General features: G+C 36.5%; 1 protein-coding gene across 1 annotated transcript in view; it reads right to left on the bottom strand.

Moving 5' to 3' along the window:
• The window catches only part of LOC124174223 (myelin regulatory factor-like), a 95,197-nt gene extending 77,520 nt beyond the window's left edge, over positions 1-17,677 (bottom strand). Inside the window, exon 1 of the mRNA XM_046553318.1 lies at positions 17,187-17,677. Within this exon, the coding sequence (XP_046409274.1) occupies positions 17,187-17,370 (184 nt within the window). The 5' untranslated portion in view covers positions 17,371-17,677. The remainder of the gene's footprint in view (positions 1-17,186) is intronic.
• Positions 17,678-23,828: the final 6,151 nt, after the last annotated feature.

The raw sequence follows: 23,828 nt of genomic DNA, 5'->3' as shown, positions 1-23,828 counted from the left end.
AACATAAAGTAATACAGCGAAAATCAAAATAGCATATTATTACCAAAATAATTTCATGAAATACACCATATAAACTCATTTTTTCAATTATGAAAGGGCCATTGTGAAAAAAATTAAGAGTTGAGGGATTATTTAATAGATGGCACTGATTGGAACGCTGAAACAAAACATAAGACGAGAATTTAGAATTGTGCTACGAAGAACCGAAGAGAAAATACTCAATAAATAAATATGGGAATAATGTAATTAATACTGGTATTATAGCGAATCATGGTTTTTTAATATTTTGAGAAAAGAAATTATAGGAGAACAAAATTTAAAAAAACACTACCCGTAGCTCCGTATATACCAGTAGAAGCATAAAAGGATGAAATGTAACCAAGAAACAGTAATGATGCAGCGCAATCAGATGTTATGAATGAGACCATGGTAAACAAGACACGGAAATGATGACTAAAAAAAGAATGCAAAGACCTCGAAGAAATGGCGACGTGTTTGCGAGGTCTATCTCGCATAGGGGCGCACCTAGGATTTAAGTCTATAGGGGGTTTTTCGCGCAACTAATACTATAGGGTCTGGGGGTATAGAATACCGGCAGGGTAAGCGGGAGGTACGGGTGTCCTCCCAGAAATTTTTTACGATAAATAGATCAAAATGGTGATTTTTACGGCTATGTGAATAGTTTGATGTTTTATTTGTGACTCATCCGTCCCCCTAATATTAATCACAAAATTTTTCAGATTAAAATATTTACATAAAACAATTCTCTGAGCTCTGGGGGGGTGGGGGGGGGGGGGTTATCCCCCAAAACCCCCCTTGCTGCGCCAATGGCCATAGCCACTGATTTCCAAATTGAATGGTCACAAAAGTAGGTACCTTAATCGTTACAATTCTTATCAATCTCCACCCAATTCCTCGTAATTTCAATTCGATCTAAGGCAAGACTGGATATTTTGTCCATGTAATAGAACCTATATTTTGAGAATCCGCCACGATTAAAGAACTCTCCACGATTAAACAACCCAGTTTTTTTTAGCAACGAGATGCTGTCCTTGACATCTGAAATTGTTCATTAAAAATTGTCAAGTTAAGATATTCGGAGTGCAAACTGCAATGAGGTGTTCCAAAAACATTTTGGAGGAGATTTTGTTTCCAACGCCTTATGAGCCCAAACAACCTCATCAAAGGAATGAACGTGACCAACTCTTCGCGATGCCGACGATCCACCTCGGCGGTACTCACTTGTCACTTCTGCAAGCCCGATTTCAATCTATTCGCACCACTTATCGACGAACTGATGGAAGACTTTGGATTCTCTCACAATTCGGTGACCATTTCACTGAGGTTTTCCATTCAACTCTTAGTTTTTAGTATCTACAAAACAAGGAATGTTTTGGCAAGAAAATCCATAAAAATGGATTATATTCCAATTTTATATCTACTTATATTGCAATGAATCAAATGATTAACATTAATGCATACGCGATAAAATGTTTGCACTCTACGGACTAAGTATCATAATTTATAATTTCGTGAAATAAAATGAATTTGTTTTTAAGAGGGGACACATTAAGAGTTTGCTTTATATCGACTTTGAGAATATCTTACTTCAAGATGTTACTTATGAGAAACTATGGTCGCACGGAATACGCGAAAAAAACGTATTTAGATGAAAAAAGTAAAAGATATCCGCAAAAACTGAAAACCATTACTTTGAATTTATATTTAAAAAATATTTACCCACTGATGAAACCGATGTTGCAACGCGAATAACATATAAATTAAAAATCTACGTAAAAGAGTAAATATTTTCATTATTGTAAATTTTGATAGCGTACAACGGCACTGATCCAAAAAATACTGAGGGAATATTTTTCGGATGACAATCATACACATACTTGATGCATATATTTTGAGAAATTATAAATTTAGATATGTAGAATGAAAAAATTCCATTTCCATTATTTCCGTTTAAGATTAAACATTGTCTATACACCTAATTTACAATAACTTACATGTAAGGATAACACACCTAATGCATCAACCAAGGAAATATGAAATATTTAAGGGTCAAAATAACTACTTCAGGGCTGAGAATATGTTAACCTAGATCCAATTTTTATATTGCGTCCGGTCACAATCACATATTGAGTTACTCTACTCATCTGTACATAAATACTTCTCCAGACTCTGAGAGCGGAAAAAAGCACCAAAAATATTAGCGCTGATTAACGCCTCTTGAAACACAGTCATAATTGATTAAGAACGCACGGCAGGACATACGTCACACAGAAACGTCAGGATCTCATTTGAAAGCATGCTTGATGAAGGCCATGCTGAAAGGAGAAACCTATCTCACCCACGTCTTTGCCGTTCCATCTTTCCAAAAGATTGTTTCTTAAGAGGAAATATGTGTGGTTTGAAATTGTAACATATCCATTCAATTCTTTAGTCAATGGGATTATCCCAGCTAATGATGCATAATTCAATAACAAAGGCCAAAAGTGGACCTATGAGATTATAATTAATCAGAATGGAACCTTACTAGCGTATATGTAGAATATTACATCTTATTATATGCAATTTTAACATTAATATACACAAGAGAGACTTTTCATTACTTCCATAAATTCAATGGCATAATATTAGGAAAAATTCAAATTGTAAAAGGCGTTGGCTGATCAATAAAAAACTTTTAGGGCATCAATTGATATTGATTTTTTGAAAATATTTATAATATACCTTTCTTTCACTATATATTATCATAGATATTCAGTGTATACTCCAATTTTCTATTAAATCTCGCATGACACAGTTGAATTTGTTCATAAAGTCTTGTTTTCCATATTTCACACTTTTATATGGAGTTGATGAAAGTATACAAATTATCATAGTAGCATTATCTGGTCTGTGCGAATAGTAAGGAATGATCAAACATAGTTTTTGCAAAAATTCCGGACGCTAAAGTAAAAAATTATTATTATTGAACTAATTTTTAAAGTACCTATTCAAATTTGGCGCAACGGATTCGATTCTCAATTTATTTCAGGCACTACCGTTTATATCTACCATAAAGTAGAAAAAATTGTTATCTATTAGGACTGATAGTAAGTTTAGTTTGCTCCAGTCAAGAAAGCCAAATATCGACACGCAAGGTTGAATAAAGATTCCATTGAATTAGCATGTTTAGTTGCATCAAGGCGACCTAGTTCAGTCCGATTAGGGGCGACAACTAGTCGGAAGCCTCTAAGAGAAGGTTGTCCTGGCGAAAATGAAAAATGACTGCCTCGTGAAAAGCCGACGCAAAATGAAGAATGAAATCCGAGTGACACAGCTCATGGTTCGTTGGAAGGCCGATCCTTCAAGTATACGCGAAAAAACACCAAGTTTTCCAATAATTAAAGTTAATTAATCATCATAACCTTATAATTATGCGGCGTCATACATGAATAGATTGCGTTAATACGTCAATGCAGTTCCGGATGAGAAATTCTAAGCACATTGTTACACATCTGTCTCGATGCGGAAAGCTGGAATGATCACTGAAACAAATCAATAAGTTCAATTAATCAGTACTTAGTAAAAGTTAGATAAGCCTTTATGAAAAATCGCCGAATTATTATTATTGAAAACGTTTCACATTGGTTTATAAGATTGATATGCACCAGTTCTCACAATAAATCCAGAGATGGTCAGTGTTCGTTAAAAAAAACAGAAACAACACTTCTCAACAGTTGTCATGCAGCTAAAAAAATGTAGGCAAAGAAAAGAATACCTACCGATCAATAATGAATTCAAAATATTTATCATTATAATTTTTCCCTTAACTCCAGAAAAGGTCACCCCACGCGTACAGCATTTGATCATGCCATTGTGTACCTATTGGAATAATTAACGCGAGACCTCAGTACTGCATGTTTTTTTTTATCAATATTACATGATATTGTGAAGTTGAAGTTGGGTAACATTATTTTCGACCAGCTTCGCAGAATTTATAATGCATTTCAATCATAAAATCTACTCTGAATAAATCCAGCCATGAGGAAACAAATAACTACGGTTTTCCAGCTACCCAAGTTGAAATCTCTTTATTGATCGAATACAGCCAAAAACTTCATACCTTAATAATCCTATTAGAATGACGTAAAAAAAGTCACCCACAGCGATGAACTTTCAACTGAATGATAAAGTTCTCCAAATATGTGGATGGCGCTACATTCATCAACTTGGCAAAGCAAATAGCTTAAATAAATACACGCAAAAGTCACAGGACTGAAAAACAACTTCGTCATTGGGTTAGGTACTCATATAGCCTTGCTACCCTTTTGGATTGGCTTGACAGTAAATACCTTCATACATATGAGTTAAGACCATTCTTCAATTCCATTAATATTTCCATATGAATTTCTTCTCTTCGATAATATTCCCTTAAAGATGATTTATAGCTAATCAAAAATAAATATTCGTAAGCGTAGGCTTCAACATTAACTGAAAAGAAGCTCTTTTTATCAACAAGATCGAAGGTTAATCGAATCGAGAAGAATTGAGAAGGCCTTAGCAAGAGAAATTTTTCAGGGGGCGTTCTGTTGGAAGAGGTACTCTTTAGACTGTATCTGTCAGGAATTTTGGGAAGGAGTGTAAAACCTCTGACCCCCTCGCTTGTTACGGCCTTCCCTGAGTGGCAGAATATTATGAATAACATACATAAATAAATATTTTTCTCGTGATGGCTGTTTGCTACAGCAAAATCTTTAGGCAGTTGCACATTCAAGAACAATATTTCCATAAAATTTACGGATAAAGATTGCAATATTACAGCAGTTACATTATTTTACGTTATCAGATCAAATATATCCATCTCTCTCTGAATGTATGGCAAATGACTTCCCGTTATGGTAGGTAAACCGCCGTAAATAACATAGAGCATTCTCGAGCGATTTATTTTAACTCTCAATCATCTTTCCGATATAGTTAAGCAGGCCGCGCCATTCTCATCGCACCATTTTCGATTTCATTCCTCGATTAATTAAGTTTCTGGGTATATAATCGGACAAGACTCAAACTACACATCTTCCGCCATATTGAAATACTGTTACGTCTTCACTCCCATCTCAAGCATATGGCATGACCAGGAAGATATACGCACTCCCATATGAGGATAATGAATGCTGGCACAATTCAACGCGAAAGAAAAATATAGGCTTATTGGAGCAGTGCAAAATGTACTTCATCGTAGTAAGATATTGCTATACCGAAGCTTTTGTCGGCCATAAAAACTACGGCTGAAGAGATCAAATTATGGGAAGGATGTTGACATTTTTCTCTCAAGACAGAGAACAATTATGTCAATTATTATGAGTTACAGTGCCTCGTTGTAGATAGAGAATTTTTCTTCAAAAACTTTTAACTAAAAAGAGCTAGAAGAGACCAATGTGACACCGTTTCCATTTCTAAGATATATTCGCAGGAGTATCATAAGAATTTCGTCATTAAAAAGGACACACACATTTCATATCCTGAGTGGTATTGCTGATTTGCAATTATTTTTTTTACAGAGCAGAGTTGCGAAACATTTATCATTTACCATATACCTACTCTTCAAATTAGAAAATCTCGATTAAATGTTGTCTTATCAACAAATACGTCAAAGGTATAAATTAATCATTTCAATTAGTTCAATGCTAAGTGGAATGGCACTTTTACGCTCCGAGGTAACTTATAGATTTAGAAACTGAAACTTAAAAATCCAACGAAGAGGTACCTTGTGTCCTAAATGAGCCGAAATAATACCTTGCAATTTACTATTGCTACGCAAAATGATTGCTTAGCTCAATTTTCCACATACTTATTTAGCCATGTAAGCCTAATACTGGATTCTTAAGCCATTCTAATTTTCATTCAACTAACAATCTTAAATATTTTAACTATCAGGTTTCATACCGTGGGTATCTGCAATTTTGTCGTGGACTTTATAATGGTAAGTTTCCAAGTGTAGGTAAAGCATACGTTGCTAGGAAATAGGAAGCTTAGGTAACGATGGGCCCATGGGCCTTCTATTAAGACTTGTTCACGATATCTTAACTCGGCTAAACTTGGCATTGCTATGGAGTTGAAAGCCTTGCTCGCAACGACTTATCTTGGCACAAGCATAGAGGTGAACACATTAAGCGTCTACCGTTTCACAACAACTTAAAGCCACGAAACTAGAATAAATGTAGTCATAAGTTGAGATGGGTGGAATTTCTCTTGAAATTGGAAAGAAGAAATGATTAAAGTTATTTCTATCGAGAGTAATACACATCGATGAAAATTCTCGAATATCGATTACATAATTTAGATTTCTGAGCCGTGACTGGCGGAATACTTTACTTAACTGTATGTGGAATAACGAGCAAAGTTACGCCAATTTAAGATTTTCTGACGTGGGCTGAAAACTCTATAAGGCTTGTCGGTTCACCTAAAAAACCTAAAATGGCGTAACTCGACGAGTATAGTCATAAATTCCGGGAAATATTGAATTTCTCTTTAAATAAACCCGTAGCAAGAAACATAGTTTTTACTATTGATAGCAATAAAGGCTGTCATAAATCCTCAGAATTCGATTTTACGATTGATGCAGGGTTTGAGCTGCGATTGCGAAAATTTGCCAATAATTGGTTTTGCTCATAATGAATCAAGTTACGCCAAGTTAATTTGTTGTGTTGTGCTTGCATGTTGTACACTCTATCTCGGAGTTCCCGAACAATCTGTCTACTTCCTACCAGGGAATTCAATAGTTTTCCTAAGAAGTAAACTTTTTCGTCTGTACAAATGGAATATCATATTAAAGGGATGAAGCCCGTCAATGAACCGGAAGTTTCCTTAAATAAGATAACATTTTCTGACTATCGCCAATCGAATCTAACCATGCTGTATAATGGCTCCATTCTCTGAGCAGTATTTATCAATACTGCAATAAAGTATTTCCGCGGACGGCTCCCTTTATGGCTAATTATGTTTTGTTTGCAGAGAGAAGTCGTGTTTCACAATAGATATTTTCTCGCCTTAGGGCACTCTTTGCTTATTATACGTCGAGCTTCCTCCTCCCCACCTGAAAAAAACCTCCTCACAAAGGAGAAGGGAGGAAGGTACAATTCAAAAATTAATATCATATAAGTAATGAATTCCTTTTCCCATTATACTCTGAAGTACGCCTGGACATTTTCATAAAACCTAGCAGCGGCAGATAATATATAATCACGTTGAAATGCAAGAACAATCCCCGCAACATCGCACACTACTTTACGACAGAGAAAGTTTCCACCGACTTTAATTTGGCACTAGGCGAGTCATAAAAATGAAACACGGCATCGCTTATTGTCCATTCTTGGAGGCGATAAAGGAAAACCTAGTTTCGCCGTGTGATGCAGCGATGATGGAAGAGACGCTTGAAGGAGCGGCGCGTGTTGCGTCTTTTTTTTTGTACCTTGAAAAATCTCGATCAGAGCGGGCGAAAGAGAGTTTCTTTCTTTCTTTCACTCCGTATGGGAAGAGGAGAGGGACAAAAAACAGGGAAGAGCAGCCAGTAAATAGACTATGAACATTTTTCGAGAGTGGGGGTGGAGGGGAGTGCCGGCGGAGAAGAAAAGACAAATGCCGTCTCTGTCCGTCTCTCTTCCTCTCTGTTTATCCCGAAGCCTAAACTCAACATGATCAATAAAACTCTAGTATTACTGACATGCAGGGCTGGGCAAAATACAGGTCGAGAAGTGTTTGATATACAAAATACCGCTCCAAATGTATTTCAAGTCCAAAATAGAAAATACCTTTGAGTTGGGTATTTGAAAAACAAACAACAAAACAGTATTTTAAATACATTTTAGATAAAAAAATACATATATATGGAAATTAGGAGATCTTTAAAGCATATAATCTGCCTTAGTACGTTATGGATAGTTTCAACCATAAAGAAAACGATTCTAACGAAGACGAAGTAATCTCTGAATTATAACGTTACAGAATTGCTATCAGAGCTATGTACTTCAAAATTAGTATTTTAAAAAGGTATTTTTTATTTTATAATGGGAAAATACTAAAAATCTGTACTTGAGAAACAAAACACAAGATACGTTCAGATCGTGTATTTTAAATACCATATAAAACTTACAAAAGTATTTACAATACGTATTTTAAAATTCTTTAATTTGAAATACTGCCCAGCCCATGCTGATATGAAAACACAAAATAAAGCAGAATTCCTATAGGCCAGTAACTGCACACACGGTACAAATATTACTTTCTAAATACACGTATAAAGTGGCAATTCAAACTTATATGCGCTTCGTTATGGCGATAACGTGAAGTAGGGAAGGAATAAATAAAAAATAGTATATTTAGTCATCAATGGAGCCATGCGCGGAAATACTTGGTTACACTATTGATCTATACTGATCAGAGAAATTAGCCATTATGAAGCATGAGTACATTATAACGGAGGCATTCAGAATACGGTAGATTTATTCTCGGGTTCAAAATATTAGTATGGTCAAATAGAGCAATAAATACATATTGTAAACCTGTAAAATTGAAACATGTATGACATTTGTATCCCTAAGAACTTCAACTAATAACAAAGAACGAAGAAAAAGAGAAGTTAACATGGCCCTAGAAGATATAGAATAGTGTCTTTCATGAATTATGGGATACAGCAATTGAAAATGAAAACCAATTACTGTAGGTTAGAGTTAGAATATATGGGAGAGTTACATATATTGTACCACTTTTTACATTTTATTAAATTAGCTCAATTAATAAGTTACATAGTGATTGATATTATTTTATCTTGTTCGGTGTAATGTAATGCATAGAATTCGATAGTAAAATGTTCCAAGTCACACAGTTAAAAGCAAAGTATTTCTGAATTTATAAATACCTGCATTGGTTTCCTTAATTGGACCACGTTAATTGGACCCTTGCCAATTATTTGGCCGAAGCTAAATAAATTCATTGAAGTTTATATCAATGCTATTAATATAAGCATTTTACTGAATTTTGCTGGTCAATACATCCATTTATAGACATTACAGAAAAATGTTTTCACTCTTTTTCCCACCAATGCGCTTTTAGGATGAATCCATATACTATTAAAGTACATACACCTTATCATATCTTCCATTTTTCTTCCTCACACAGTTCAACACTATTCTATCGCAGGTCCATCCATTAGTTTCTTTGTTGATATCACTGCAGTGTCACCAAAATATTTCCTTTTCAAGGGTAATTTTGGCCTTTTCCTCCTTCACTAATCTAAGTTTTTCCAAACATGGACTACTCTTCAACCCACAGGCTCCCTGCCCAGGTCATGAAGCTCTAATAGAAGCTACTCTTGCTTTTACCTTCGTATTTGGAGAAATCCCCATTTTAAGGTACCTACTGCTAATAATGAATGGAGTTCATCTACTCTCTATTTTCTTCATTTTCTTATGGAACCCATACGATAATGCAAATTATTTACAATAAATAGCAAATTAACAATGAATAACATTAGCGATAGTACATCAACTAAAATATATTTACAAATAAAAAAGAGGTAAATCATCATTTAATAGCACTACGGTGTCCTAAATTGTACCGGTAAATAATGGGAAAGTGCTAGTGGTACATTTTAGGTAACTCCGCCATTTTGTCTTCGTTACTTCCTTATAAACTAACCATAATAGAAATAGAATCATATCTTCATGAAAACCAATGTATGTAAAAAAAAATACATGCATGTTCAGCAAATAAGTAACACAGTTTGTTTCCATTTATCTTGTTATTGTTATTCTCCTAGATGTGTGCAGAAAAAAATTCCTTCAAAATTACAAAATATTTTATTCTCTCACACACAGGCCGTTCTCGAACGCACTAAGCTGGCGACTGTTATTTTGGCGTCTAGTACGACCTAATTGAAGCTGGGCACGATAGAAGTCTCAAGATTCCACCGACTTCGGTTTTACCGAGGTGGCACAAATTAGAAGCCGGTACAATAAAGGCAACTCTCCCATAATATTGGTTGTTCTACGTCACTGGAGGGCGTTGCAAAAAACAGGGAAGCCTCCAGTTAATAGACTATGAACAGGTCTCGGGAGGGGAGAAAAGCCGGCGAAGAATGAAATGCACTCTGTTCGTCTTCCCTCTCCATCCATCGCCAAGCTCTCCTCCCCTAAGGAGGAAGAGGGATGTACAAAAAAGGAACACATTAGGCGGTTTTTGTTCGCGTGTAACTTCTGGAGCGAGTGAAAGAAAATTCAGGGAACCAATGAAGAGAAATTTCGCGTCATAACTTAAGGAAGAAGGCGGAAAAATTGGCCTCTGAAATATTGCTGGAAAGAATTTTTGCTAACATTTATCATCGTGAAAGAAATGGGACATGATCAATGGTGCATTTAAAGAATAAGCACCTTTTGTTTTCTCAAGACTGAGTTCTAAATAGAATATAATACGTAAAATAAAGAATGCAGACAATGCCTCGTTTCAAACGGGAGAAAATGAGTTTTCTGCGCAGCAACACTCAAGTTCTCATCATAGTTTAATATCGTCAATCATACTAATTTGGCTTTTACCAATTTCTATCGCAGGCATTTTTCACAACCCAGAAGTCAATACAGGATAAAAAAAGACAGCTTTTTTTTACACAGCTGGAAGAATCGATTCATAGCTGTTTAAATTTCCCCATGACCTTTATGACAGCTAATGATTTTGCAACGAAGACAAATTTATTAGAAGTTTAAATTTAATCATAAGTCGTTTTTATAGTGACAAGCTTTCCTTTTTGGCATATTTTGCGGAAATAAGTACCTCTATAAGACTACAAATAGTCTTCAGATACGAAGTAATAAACACTAGTTTCTATGAACTCCAACTACTGAAGACCGAAGTAAGATCTTGAGCTTTGTGGGCGTACACTATCAATGTAAACTATTTGGGTTCTCCAGTTCGCATGTTACTGCCGAAGTTTTGATGACCGAGTCATCTGTAAACGGTATAAATTATTTCACCAGGTAAATTAATTACAATATTTATCCAGGTTTAATGTTGAATATGGTGAATTTCAAGTATATAAACATTTGAGACTAAATAAAAATTCGGCAGCCACCGAAATATCACAACACATAGTTGGACCAATATTACCCACTTGACAAATATACTACACACCCTTTGATCAGTCTCAGTAAAGAACTATTTTTTCCCATACATCTTGGATTAATCCATACCTACTTAGGGGATATTTAACAGATAAAAATAATAATTAATAATAACAACAATAATAATAATAACAATAATAATAATTAATAATTGTAATTATGAAAAATCTCTCCAAGCATGGTGGCTCAGGGAAAGGCCCTATACTGATAGTGTCAAATTCACACACTTATTCCCTGCATTATGGTGGATTCTACTCTAATCTGTCCATATTATTTTTCGGGTCATAGCGTTGAAAGTTAAATTAAAAGAAAAGAGAAGTACAGCAACCAAAGAGACCCAAAGGAACGATTCATATCTGATAGCTACTTTTTCATCATAAATAGCTAATAATCAAGCTTACTCTGTATAAGTGACACTTCCAGAATAAAACACGAAATAATTTAATTAACTCAAATATATACTTAAATTAGAAAGAAATTTTTGTAAATCAGAATTTTCTGATTGAAATTTCTGATAAAGTCTTTGTTAATTATACCTTAACACTTTTTTGGAAAACTGCGAGACGATAATCCATTCGACACAAGCCCTGAAAATGAGACGACCCACATTGAACAACTCACTTTTAACTGCCAAGACAAATTATTTCAGCCCAATAGTATTTCTGCCATACAAAATAAATAATAAAAGGACGAGAAAATTAATGTGTTATATTAGAAGAAAAGTAATCTATAAAAGTAATTCTGATGGCAAGAACTTACTCTTGGACATTCTACTTGAGATAAGATAAAATACTATCACGTGTCGTCTATTACAATGGGAATTTTCATTTTCATTTCAGTTAGTCCTTATGTGTACAACATTGCGACACCAGGACGCGACGTCAGACGTGACTTTGCGACATCAGTACACCACGGTACAGTGATACTTCAACTTATAAGGGTAATGCATTCACTCGCCTCAAAAATTTGATACGATATGCATTTCTGATGTACCTATACACGGAACGCTTTTGTCCGTTTATACTTTAGAAACGTATCTAAGTTTTCGTGAAAACGTGTCAACACATTGAATTTCGTAAAAAATGTTTTTTTTCTTAGCATGACTAGGTAAAAGCGCGAGTTAAATTTTCACAAAAATCTATAAGCAATACAAAAATCGACTCAAACATTTGATTTAAGTAAGGTTAGGACGGGAAAAATTGAAGAGATGCGGTCCGTAATGAACACATTCTCAAGTATTAGGAATAAATGCCTCAAAAATGTACTCACTTCGAAGGAGGGCACTGAATTGGCTTGGATATGATAAAAGGTAGACAGAATTAAATAAAAAACATTCGCTTTCTTCCCACTACTTATTCAAGCGACTTAGAAGAGGGAGTACGAGATACGGGGAGTGTGGTGAAGAGACTACTAAAGGAGGGATTCTGCCGTATCAAAAGAAGTAAGTGCCCGTACGATTACAGGAAAAACGAAGAATACATTTTAGGAATGGGAAGATGAAATATTTAAGATGAAAAGGTCATGTTATAGCCAAATATCAGGAAAAGTTTTCAATGAATCTATTAAAAAATTAACGGAACTATACACAGGTGCGCAAGAATAATGCAGCATTTATTAAAACATTGATGCTACAAAAGATAATAGAAACAGAATCATCCACAGTATAAAATTAATGCAGTCAATAATAAAATAGTATAAATTTGTCGATGAGAAAATTAAAAAAAATAATAGAAACACTACCAGGTTGAAAACATGCTATAAGCTTAATAGATACTTACTCTAAGAACAACTGAAAACTTGATTTCAATTCATGTATAATACGGTAGCAAACACTTTCAAATATATTTATTAGAAAAAATTGTGAACCTGATACTAAACATGGGATATTACATTTTTATGCAGCTAGGGAATATGGTTTCTTAAGTTCCCTAAATAATGAAACAGTGAAACAAGCAATGAACTATTTACTTTTTTCATCCCGCTAAGAATACAACAGCTTGACTTCCTACCAGAAGAAAACAATGAAGTAATAACGTCAATGAGGAAAAAAATACGGTGAAGAATAAAACACAAATGAGGATAAGCATCTAGGTGCGGTGTTTTACTGAGGATCTCGAAACTCAATCAAGTTCTGGGAATTGATTTTCGAAACTAGTGATTCGAAGAAAAAGTCAAAGGCACTGACGTTCCCGAAACCTGGCAGGGATCAACGTCCTCTGTTTGACAACTGTCCTCAGCCACTTTCTCATCTCAACTGGTGCAGCAAGACTATCTTCTGCAAAAAGGGGGAAATTGATTTTTTTCCTATCCTGCACTGCAATTCGAGCTCGGGATTTAATTTTACCGACGAGAATTACCGAAAGAGAGACTGAATATTCACAGTTTCCCAGAAAAAACTAATGCTTAAATACAGCCGGAACGGCTTTTCGGCATCTTTTAGGGAACATTGGGTCGTGTCAAAAATTTCTTTGTTTATGTTTGGTAAAATATGATTCCTTGTTGTAACTTTTACTACAATTTTTAACACATCGGAAATTTTAGGGGAAATTTCATAATAAAAAACCGCGTGGGCTGAATTTGCAGGTGCATAAAAATTTAGAAATTAATCGTATGAGAAAACTACTGGCTTACTGGGGGAATAAGGGACCATGGAGAGGGTTATCGTAGGGTCGCGCATCGTAACGTCCAGAATTTTATGAAGCCACATATTACATTATTGACAGATTATATCCATAAATATCAGCATTGATGGTGGTTGTGTAGCATTTTCGCCTGCCTGCCCAAGGGTATGAGGTTCGAATCCCGTCTCGGTGGACCTTTCCACAACCCAGGTCATGGATGCATGTAAGTGCCATTTATTGATTTCATTGTAAGAGAAAAAAAGTTGGTCCTGAATGCAATTACATATAATTAAGAAATTATTATTTAATTTTTGCAATGGTACATTCAACTGCTTGATACCTCCAAATGCGATAGGCATAAATATATCTCGTATAAAAAGTAAGTTACAAACGATCTTTATTAAGCAGTATCATCCAAAGTATAAAATTAATATAGTCAATACAAAACATTCTGTCAATGAGAGAATAAAAGAAAATAATGGAAACATTATCAGCTTGGGAACATGGATTGTAAGGTATGTTTCAAATTAAAATATAGTAAAAAGACAGGCAGACAGCCAGTCCCAACATTGGATTAAGGAAAAATAAGGAAAATGTTATTAGATGCAAGCATATGTGCCCTCAGTAAGCTCATAGGATTTATGAATCGGCGGTTAATTTCTCCAGGAAATAATTATTTTAGCCTAGCGGAAAATAGAACCAAATGGGACCGCAAAACGTGCGAACGCCACAAATTCATTGACGCCCGAGATTCGCCGCTAAATAGACCGGAAAATACCAAATACGGCGATGTTCGAGTTTAAAACACAAAAAATGCACTTTTCGAACAGACCATAGAGGGACCTGGACTGGGGAGAAATGTCTTCCGCTCTGGAAGTGACAAAACACAAATAACAAAATCGGTCAAACAAGCGCCGGAAGAGACACGTGGGGTATGAACATCTGCTCCATTATTTTCGTGGGAATGCCTCAGGTCTCGACGCGAAAGCTATACCCACCCGCACAAAAAATCAATGACCACATATAAAAACATATATTAAGGAGTAAATAACCTACGATAACTGGTTAACAATTAATGACAAATATTACTTCCTTTACGATTATTCTGCTTTGAAGTGATAGTTGAAAGAAATACACCAAGAAACATTAATCTCCGACTCACAGTTGAAAATGGGCAATTATATCGTCATAAAATTGCGGAATAAGTGATTAAAGACACAAAATAAATTGACTTGAAGTACATTTGTCATACGAAATATTAGTTCATGGTTTAGTACGATAAAAACTGTGCAGAGTGCGAAGCATGCTTTATAAATTCATGAGAAATGTTTGCGAAAAAGAATGATTTTCGCAGGTCGACAACAACCAACTGGAAATGTAAACATAAACCCCCAAATTCTGAACAAAAAGAGGGTGTGAAAAGGAGAAATATTAATTTTTAGGAAGAATAAACAATTAACCGCTACGAAAACACTACGTCATATACTTTACAATACAAGAGGATTTGGATTCACATTCAAATGAAGATAATAAAATATTACCGATAATCAAGTCTGTGTTCATTAAAATACTAATTCATCATTGACAGAAAATTTCACATGCACGCAGTTTTCCATCGGCACCACAGTGCGAAAATGACCCTCATTACCAATGCTAAGTAAATGAACATGATACTGCATTGATTGAAATAAATAGATTCAGAGTATTATAATACTGAAATTTATTCCACGCAGTCAGCGCATTAACCTATTTTATTTATCAAATTACCCGTGATTTGATAAATAAAATGGTACTGATATTTTAGTAATGCAACGGGTAAATGGTAGCCGTAAAAGGTACAATAATAATCAAAATAGACTGAGATTCTTCCGTATCAAGTGGAAATGTTGACATTACTCGCGACAGCAAAATGCATCACAGGAGAAGTGCCAGCAAAATAAAATTAACATAGAGCGTTCGCTTATTGTCCCCTTCATTAAGGAACTAAAGCATTTTTATCGACGTTTATTCACTCAACGACTAACGTGCCGATAACTCCAATGAAAATAACATAAATAGTAAAAAAAAAGACGAATTCTTACGCATACTTAACGAGGAAGAATTGATTTCGTTATAACGACTCATAAAGAAAAACCATAATTTTCAGGTAAGTCTTTTTTATATAATCTTATTTGATCTATTATTTACATTTAGAAGGAAGCTGCGTAGTTGAATATATTTTTCAAGAGCACAAACATATTAAGCGAATATTTGGTTAATTCAACATGTTATTCGTCATGTTACTAGTAAATACTGAAACTTGCCGGATGTTTCTAATTTTCACTCAACCCCTCCAAGTTATTAGTCTAACGATCACCCACTTCAATTTACCCGTATATACCATCTGCATTTCATGCCTTGCGTTGAGGCGCTATTAGAATGGGCAGGAGTTTGCTAGCACTCATTGCAGACGCTGCCACTAATCGATCCTAACGCCCACCGGTGATAATTTTGGGTTTAAAAATACATATGTGGGCTTAAAAACAGTACATTCATATTCGCGGTAAATTAAACTGTCAACCTATGCAGAAATTAAAGCAATAGAAAATTTAGCGGGAAATTTAAATTCTGCACTCTTAATGTAAGTTATGCGGATGAACTGTTAACAGAATGTTATGGACACACTTAAGATACCATTGACGTCACAATAGCAACAAGATCCTTGATACCGGTGGAAAATGAAAATAATCGATGAATAAAAATAAGCCAGATTTAGCAAACTCAATACTAACTTTGTTCAAAAGTTCGCGTGGCTAGATAATACGTATTACAACCACTCCTCTAATTTTTTACACCAAATGGGAATAATTTTCACAATAGTTAAGGGCAATGAGTTTTGGTAGAGAGTATACTATAATTCATTCTCCAAGGACCCTAATAGGGCTCATCACTTCCACTTATTTTGGAGATTTATCGCGATGGAGTGATTGTTAGAACCAATTATATTGACTGGAGATTTTCAGGGGATACTAATTAAAACCTTGTCAACATTTTCCTGTACCTCAAATTTGAAAATTTTAACTCAATATATTATCAAATTTAATCTCATACTCTGCGTACCCTAAAAAATTAGCAATGATACGCGCAGTTCATCAAGAAAAATATATGACCGGTTGAGCGGAAGTGATGCATCATCTTAATTTGCGCAATCTTCGATGGTTGATTAGCGAGGCTTTAGAAGGACATTGTCAGAGGCTGTCGCTGACGGTAGCACTATTTGGTTATCACCAACAACTGAAGGAATCACACATACGCCCATAGGAAGCCACCGAAACACACACAAAAAACACGGACAAGATATCAATCAACTCGGGTGTTTGCGCAATTCGGACAGAGGAATTTTTGGCGAGGCGCGACCGACCTGTGAGGTGCCGCCGATCCAGCACCATCCTGGAGGGCTTGCCCTCTTCCACCTCCTCCATGACGACCACGGTTCCGGGCACGCCTACCGGCACACCGCCTTCAACCACCACCACAACAGCCCCACCGCCGGCACCATCGCCTCCGCCGGCCGCTGTCTCGTCCAGCGTCCACGCGTAGTCCATGGCGGCCGATTCGACCAGCAAGTCCACCACTAAGTCCGCTGAGTTTCACGGGGAACCTCCCATTTGGGAAGCGAGGCCGGGATTAAAATCCCTAGAATCCAAGCACACGGAGAGACCACCCAAAAACCCAGCACACGCAGCGTCCAACGTCTTTTGTTCTTATAAGAGTCACTCCACACACCCGTTTCCCCTCACTGCCTGCTTGACGGTCCTCCGATTCTTTCAAGAGGCGTTCACGGAAAGGTTTAAGGGACACACAACGTTGAGGTTCCTTCTCGTCCGGAAGGCCGTCGAGGAATCATCCGAGTCGGCGTTGGAGGCAAGGTGAGTCGGAGGAAGAGTGGTGGGGGGAACTATGAGGGGGGGAGGGAATGGTCGAGTTAGTGAAAGAGAGGTGGGAGGGTGAAAGGTATAGAGAGAGAGGAGTCGGGCGTGTTTGCGATCGCGAGAGGGGGCGGTGGGATTGAAAAAAAAAGAAGAACGAGGAGGAAATATCTACGGTGCTGGAGGCAAAACGGTTGCGCGCGCGCCGGGCTGAGGGAGGCGTAACGGAGGCGTATGGCGGGAGGTAACGGCAAAGGGGAGGGGGACGCCGGGAGACTTCAACGCGCGAGTGGTATGAGGACCTTCCCAACTTGGGAGAGGGAGGGAGGTTGTGGGAGGAGAAAAACGTTTTTTACCTTTCACTCTCAATTCCGCCGACGTGGGTGGGGGATCGGTGCGTTTATGAGGGGGTGGGGGTTTCACATGGGGTGATGCGGAACGGGGCAGGGGGTATGGCGCATGTTCCGAAGGACGCTCTCCGCCACTCCCTCGCTTCCCACCCCCGAAACCCCTTTAATCCAGTGCGTCCGAAACTTCCTCTCCCCTCGTACCCTGAATAACCCTCAACCTCCGAGGTCTCAAAATGTAAAGTCTGCATGACGGGCGTGTCGGTGGAGAAATTTCGCGGCGAGGCTAACTGACGCGAGGTGGCCGTTTAGCGCATTCAAACTCCCAGCGCAATTCAGTCATTGTCTGAATATCGAACTCAGAAATTCCTTTCCCAATGATTTTCCCACGATTTTAAATTTTTTAAAGTTGATCGAAGTACTGATGAAATCAGCAGTGATTCGAAATAGCGGATTTTTCCCATTATAATTAGGTGCGATATAATCCATCTCAACGAGAGAATATTGAATGTACTTCGAACTGTAAATTAGAAGCAAAATGTACTCAGAAAACGATAAATAGCACTAAAGAAAGTGACTGCAAAATTTTTAACTTAAGTTTCATCTACAAAATGCATTTGCTGAAGAGCTCAGAAATACGTTAATATCATAAAGTAATATGGAAATACTTAACAATAAAACTCCGATAAACTTAATTTAGAAAAAACAATAATTTCAAATCACTTGATATTATTTTTTGTAGGAGAAAAGGGAGATGAAAAACAAACAGAAAAGCAAAAAAGGTAAATGTTAACATATAATCCACATAATTATCTCGCACCAATGATTATTTTGCCTTACAACCGAAAATTCTACACTGCTAGAATATTTTTCGGGCATCGATGATACCGGTAAAACGGGGTGAATAGAAACAATTTTCAACTTTGGTTTGAAATTTTGCATATTTGCAGTTGTTCCATGTACACAATTTTTTGCCCAAACACAGGTCTCTGTTAGACCTATTTGTTTATAGTATTTAATTTATTTGATTTTAAAGAAAAAAAATTAAAACATGGTGTTTCTATTCACCCCCGCAAATGGGGGTGAATAGAAACAGTACTTCAATTTCATGTGTTTTTCTATTGAAACGAATCGGGGGTGAATGGAAACAGTTAAATATGGTATTTTTAATTTGTAATGGATAAATACAAATTTATTTCTCAACATAATGATTTAATTCAGTACATAAACAAAAGAAGTTACATAACTATAAGTAAACAAATTGAATAGGTTGACAATTACCGTATTTAACTAGATTAAATTATGATAAATAAATTGTGAGATCTGACCGGTGATCTTTGAAATATTTTTCTTGCGAGGTGAATAAAACACTAAAAATGATTTGTTTCTATTCACCCCATAAATTCTGAAAACCTAACCTAAAAGATATGAATAATTTTTGAAATAATATTGTTAAAGCTAAAGCTTAAAATAAGCCTGAATCTTTTATATGAATAATTAAACTGTGTTTTTTACAGCTATTTACTTTTAAGAACACTACGTATTCCGACTTACCTGGAAAGTTCAAAGTGGATAAAAAAAACAAGAATCACGTGGTAAAATTCAACATGACAAACAAACAGGAACCAGTTCTGCCAACCAAACAAACCATTACTTAACTTTCAGCCAAAAGTGTACCAATCTAAAAAAAATAATAGTTGCCGCTTATACCCATAGTTATATAGGAAATAGATTATACATAAAAAAAAAGAAGTTTCGTTTCTATTCACCCCAATGTTTCTTTTCACCCCGTTCTACGGTACTCAACGACAAGCGAGAATTACAGTCAATCCATTTGTATTCTGACCTTAAAGGAAAGGAATAATTTGCACAGCATATATTTGACATACGTAGAATTTAATATTGAATGATAATGAATATGTTGGAAGATCGCGACTGACTGTGATGATTCACCCCTCAAGAACATACATATTTTCCAGAAGTCGCATTCGAGGACTAAGTAATCCGAGAAGGTTTATAGTACTGTGGACTTAAAATTCTTACTCCATACGGACACATTCATCACAGTCGCCATTAAAGACCTCAATTTTAAACTGATATAAATATTGTGAAATGAATTAACGTAATTCATTTCAACTTTTTTTTACATTGTTTGATGAAAATATCATAAATTTCTGCGGTCGCTTACTGTATTAATTTTCATACATATAATCATTTAACTTACTCTATGGGACATGAATTTCTTGAAATAAATTATAAATTTAGGGGAAGAATGATTAAGTCTCAAATAATTTCAATTCAAATTCTTCATAGAAACATAGAAATGACCATATATGATGTGTAGAGATGAAAATATAGGATCAGCCTTTCAACGAGGTATGCATAGTGATGATTTTTTACATAAATTAATAACACGAGTAACACAAAGCTTATGAATCTGGATTTCCATTTAAAACGCATTAAAGTGGACAAAAGGAATCCATACACCAAGAATTGCAATGCATCAAATCAATAGTCCCACTCTACGCCCCCAAAATAAGTCTTCATCGACATATAATTCATCATATTCAGCCTATATCACAGTGATAGTTTTCAGGAATAATTTTTATTCATTTAGTTTAATAATTTATATAAAAAATTCTGTATTATTTTGGACGCTTTATTAATGGGGTATATTTATTTGAAAAAAGTCAAAAGCCTGATCCCTCGCCATTACCACAGAGCATCAAAGAAACTTGTCAAAATATTCATATATATTTTCCTTGCCTATATTAGCGATTATTTTCTAGATAAAACTCATTTCTTTTGCTACTAAATCAACTTCATTATAATTTAAATTGAAAAGTGACCATTCACAGCCAAAATTTTGGACATAGACTTGCGATAGCTGGTGGGAGAGGGAGATAAGGGACACAACGCGCAAAAAGGTGCTGTATCCAAAAAATGAAATAAATATATTGTATACAATAAAATGTAATCAATCGACCCGAGTCTCTCTGTCTCCCAACCCTGATGACACCGAAAATCTCTATAGAGACGGCGAAATCCGAGTCGGTTAATTAAATTCTGTTGTGAGGTGTATACGAAGCATTTATTATTTCATCAAACATCTAACTCCGATTTGTAACTCCATAAAATTCTTATTCTTACAACCGAGGCTTATTCGCTACAACCAAGCTATAAATTGACGTGATCGAGGAATAATTCAAATATGGCATTTTATTTAGTTTTAAAAATGTCACCCTATAGATTGAGAAGTACCTCTTATGGCAAGGAAGACCATACCCAGGATTATCACTTCGCAGGCCACTTACGAATGAGAAATATAAAAATAGGCCATCAGCTAATAGCTATGGGTGGATTTGGTAAATTATTATTTTCCAGCTAATGATTTAATGACGTAAATGGTAAATCTAGTGATTAATTTGCTAGAGTATTCGGTCATGCCGTATACTTGCTAATCATCAATAAGAATGAAATGAACATGACGCTGCCATTTTGAGCAATAGGCTCTGCTGCTCCTTAATAATAGATTCACTTACTCAACACCTCTAAAGAGAAAAATAAGCGAAAACAAAGCTCATGCATTTCTCGTCACCAAAGAAGCTACTTTAATAAAATTTAACTAAATTATTGACTTAAACAATGGAATAGTGTGAAAATCGAAAACGCATACTATTATTCAAACGAATGTAAATATTCTCGCGTACTTGTACGAAATGCACTTCTTTGCTTTCGGGTATTCTAGGCCGTTTTCCTTTTCGTGCGACAGAATTTTTAGCGTAAAAAAACTTATCAATCCGGAAAACCAATCAGAGCAGAATTCCAACTAACCCTTTCGTGCTTAACTTAGCACATCCTCTTGAAAAGAGAAAACCCAGCGAACCCTGCGTACTGAGTGGACAGAAATACACGAATCGAAAGCGCACCGGACAAAAATCGAACGCAAACATGGTGTCCTAATATCGAGCCTAAAAACAAAATCGTCGAAAAGGAAATGGAGGTAAGGCTGATTATCCCAAAACGCTTTGATCTTATCTTCCCACCTCCCCCTCACGACAAAAAGTGATTTCAGAACTTGGTCTCGGCCCCTTATCGGCCCCCATTTTCATTGATTGGTGGGGTGGTCCGACACATGCGGAAGAGAGGAAGCGAAGGGGCCGAAGGGAGGAGGGCGCGGAGCAGGGGGTGTGGGTATCAGAGCGCCTGTCTGCGTGTGTTCTTGTGGTGCGGGAAGGGTGGAGGGGGCAGATAGGGCCGTGGGGAGAGGGGGTCTGGCGACGCTAAGCCTGAGACCCCTTTTAGGCCAATGGGTGGGCGCCTCTCAAACATTCTGGGCGGTTACCTTATTCATCGATGAATTTTTGTCCGGCGCACAGGCGCAGAGCAAGCGCCGCTATTCCAGCCTGCGTCACTGCCGCGCCCTCCCCGATCCCCTTGCGTCTTTCCCCTTCTTCCTCGAATTTTCCCCCACCCATATTACGCCGACCACCAAAAACTAACCACTGTCCGCCCTGGTAGCCATCATTCCCAAATATCTCATAATTTTTACTTCTCTTCCGTTAATTAAAGAGTTTCCTCAGTGACTTTGCAATTCACAGTTTTTGTTTTCTACATCTACATTTACATCATATTATAAAGCCACTATATTTCCAGGTCCCACAGAAAAGATAAATATATAGATATAGTTTTCCGAACGGATAGGAATGGGAATTCGTTTTCCCCCGAACAGTAGAGTACTTAAACAGATGCTAGGCGTTATTTCATTAGAGGATATCCTTTTTATTTGTAAACGGCTGGTGTCCCAACACCCACCTCCACACGCCTTTTGAGGTGGCTTGTGGGGTAATATATATTTTTTGGATGAATAATTTTTAACTTCGTTTTTCCATAAAATTTTTTATTAAAACATGACCATAGTTTCGACGGTTAACGTTGTCTTCCGGTGAGGAATACATTATAGTAGGGTAGTATACAGATGTAGGTTGTGGGTTGAGGGTAGTATGTAGAGTAGATAACAAAAATAATGCTAAAATTTTCATATTTGAAATGAGTGGGTTGGAAGCCAAGGGGTACAAGTGATTTCTCTTTTCTAAACAGAGTAGAGTACAGAGATTAGGCATAGAAAACAAACGAGATCAACTAGATATTTAGTAGTGCATTTGATTTTCCACTCGATATCAGCACAGAACTGAGACTCGCTCGTATCCCTAGGCAAACGATTTTTGTGCATTTATTCTAGCAATTAAATTCTCCTAACTCCGTTGAGAAAAAAATCACTTGTACCCCTTGGGTTCTCAACCCCTCAATAGGGTAGTTGTCTTCACCAAAGAAAACGAAAGGCATTGATTGCGATTCGTTACCCACCATTAGTGTATTCATAATACACAAATTATTTGGTTTTTGAAATACCGGTTTAGACGAATGGCAAGGGTCAAATTTTATCCTCATTTGAAAAAGGCCAGATTGGCGCCCATGCGATTCCACTCCACGTGACGTCACAGGGACCTAGTTTCTACACGAGAGGATAGGAGTTATACATCGTCTGAGGTTACCATTGCATGCATGAGGCACAGAGCTCAGGGAAACATGTCTTAATAATCACGCATTAAAACTGGCTAAGGTCGGAAAGTTTTATTCGTTTGATAAGGTATTAATAAACCTTTTTTAAGCCAAGCGCTACCAGCCAGCTAGCTACCCGCTAGCATCCTGCGTCCTATCAGCGCTCAGAGCCTCGATCAAGGTCACCTAACAAGGCGGGAGGGGGAACCAGAAATGCGTCGCACG

This window comes from Ischnura elegans, chromosome 2 (assembly GCF_921293095.1).
Source record: "Ischnura elegans chromosome 2, ioIscEleg1.1, whole genome shotgun sequence".
Taxonomy (NCBI): domain Eukaryota; kingdom Metazoa; phylum Arthropoda; class Insecta; order Odonata; family Coenagrionidae; genus Ischnura; species Ischnura elegans.
Note: the sequence above shows the minus strand (reverse complement) of the source record. Positions and strands in the feature narration are given on the sequence as shown.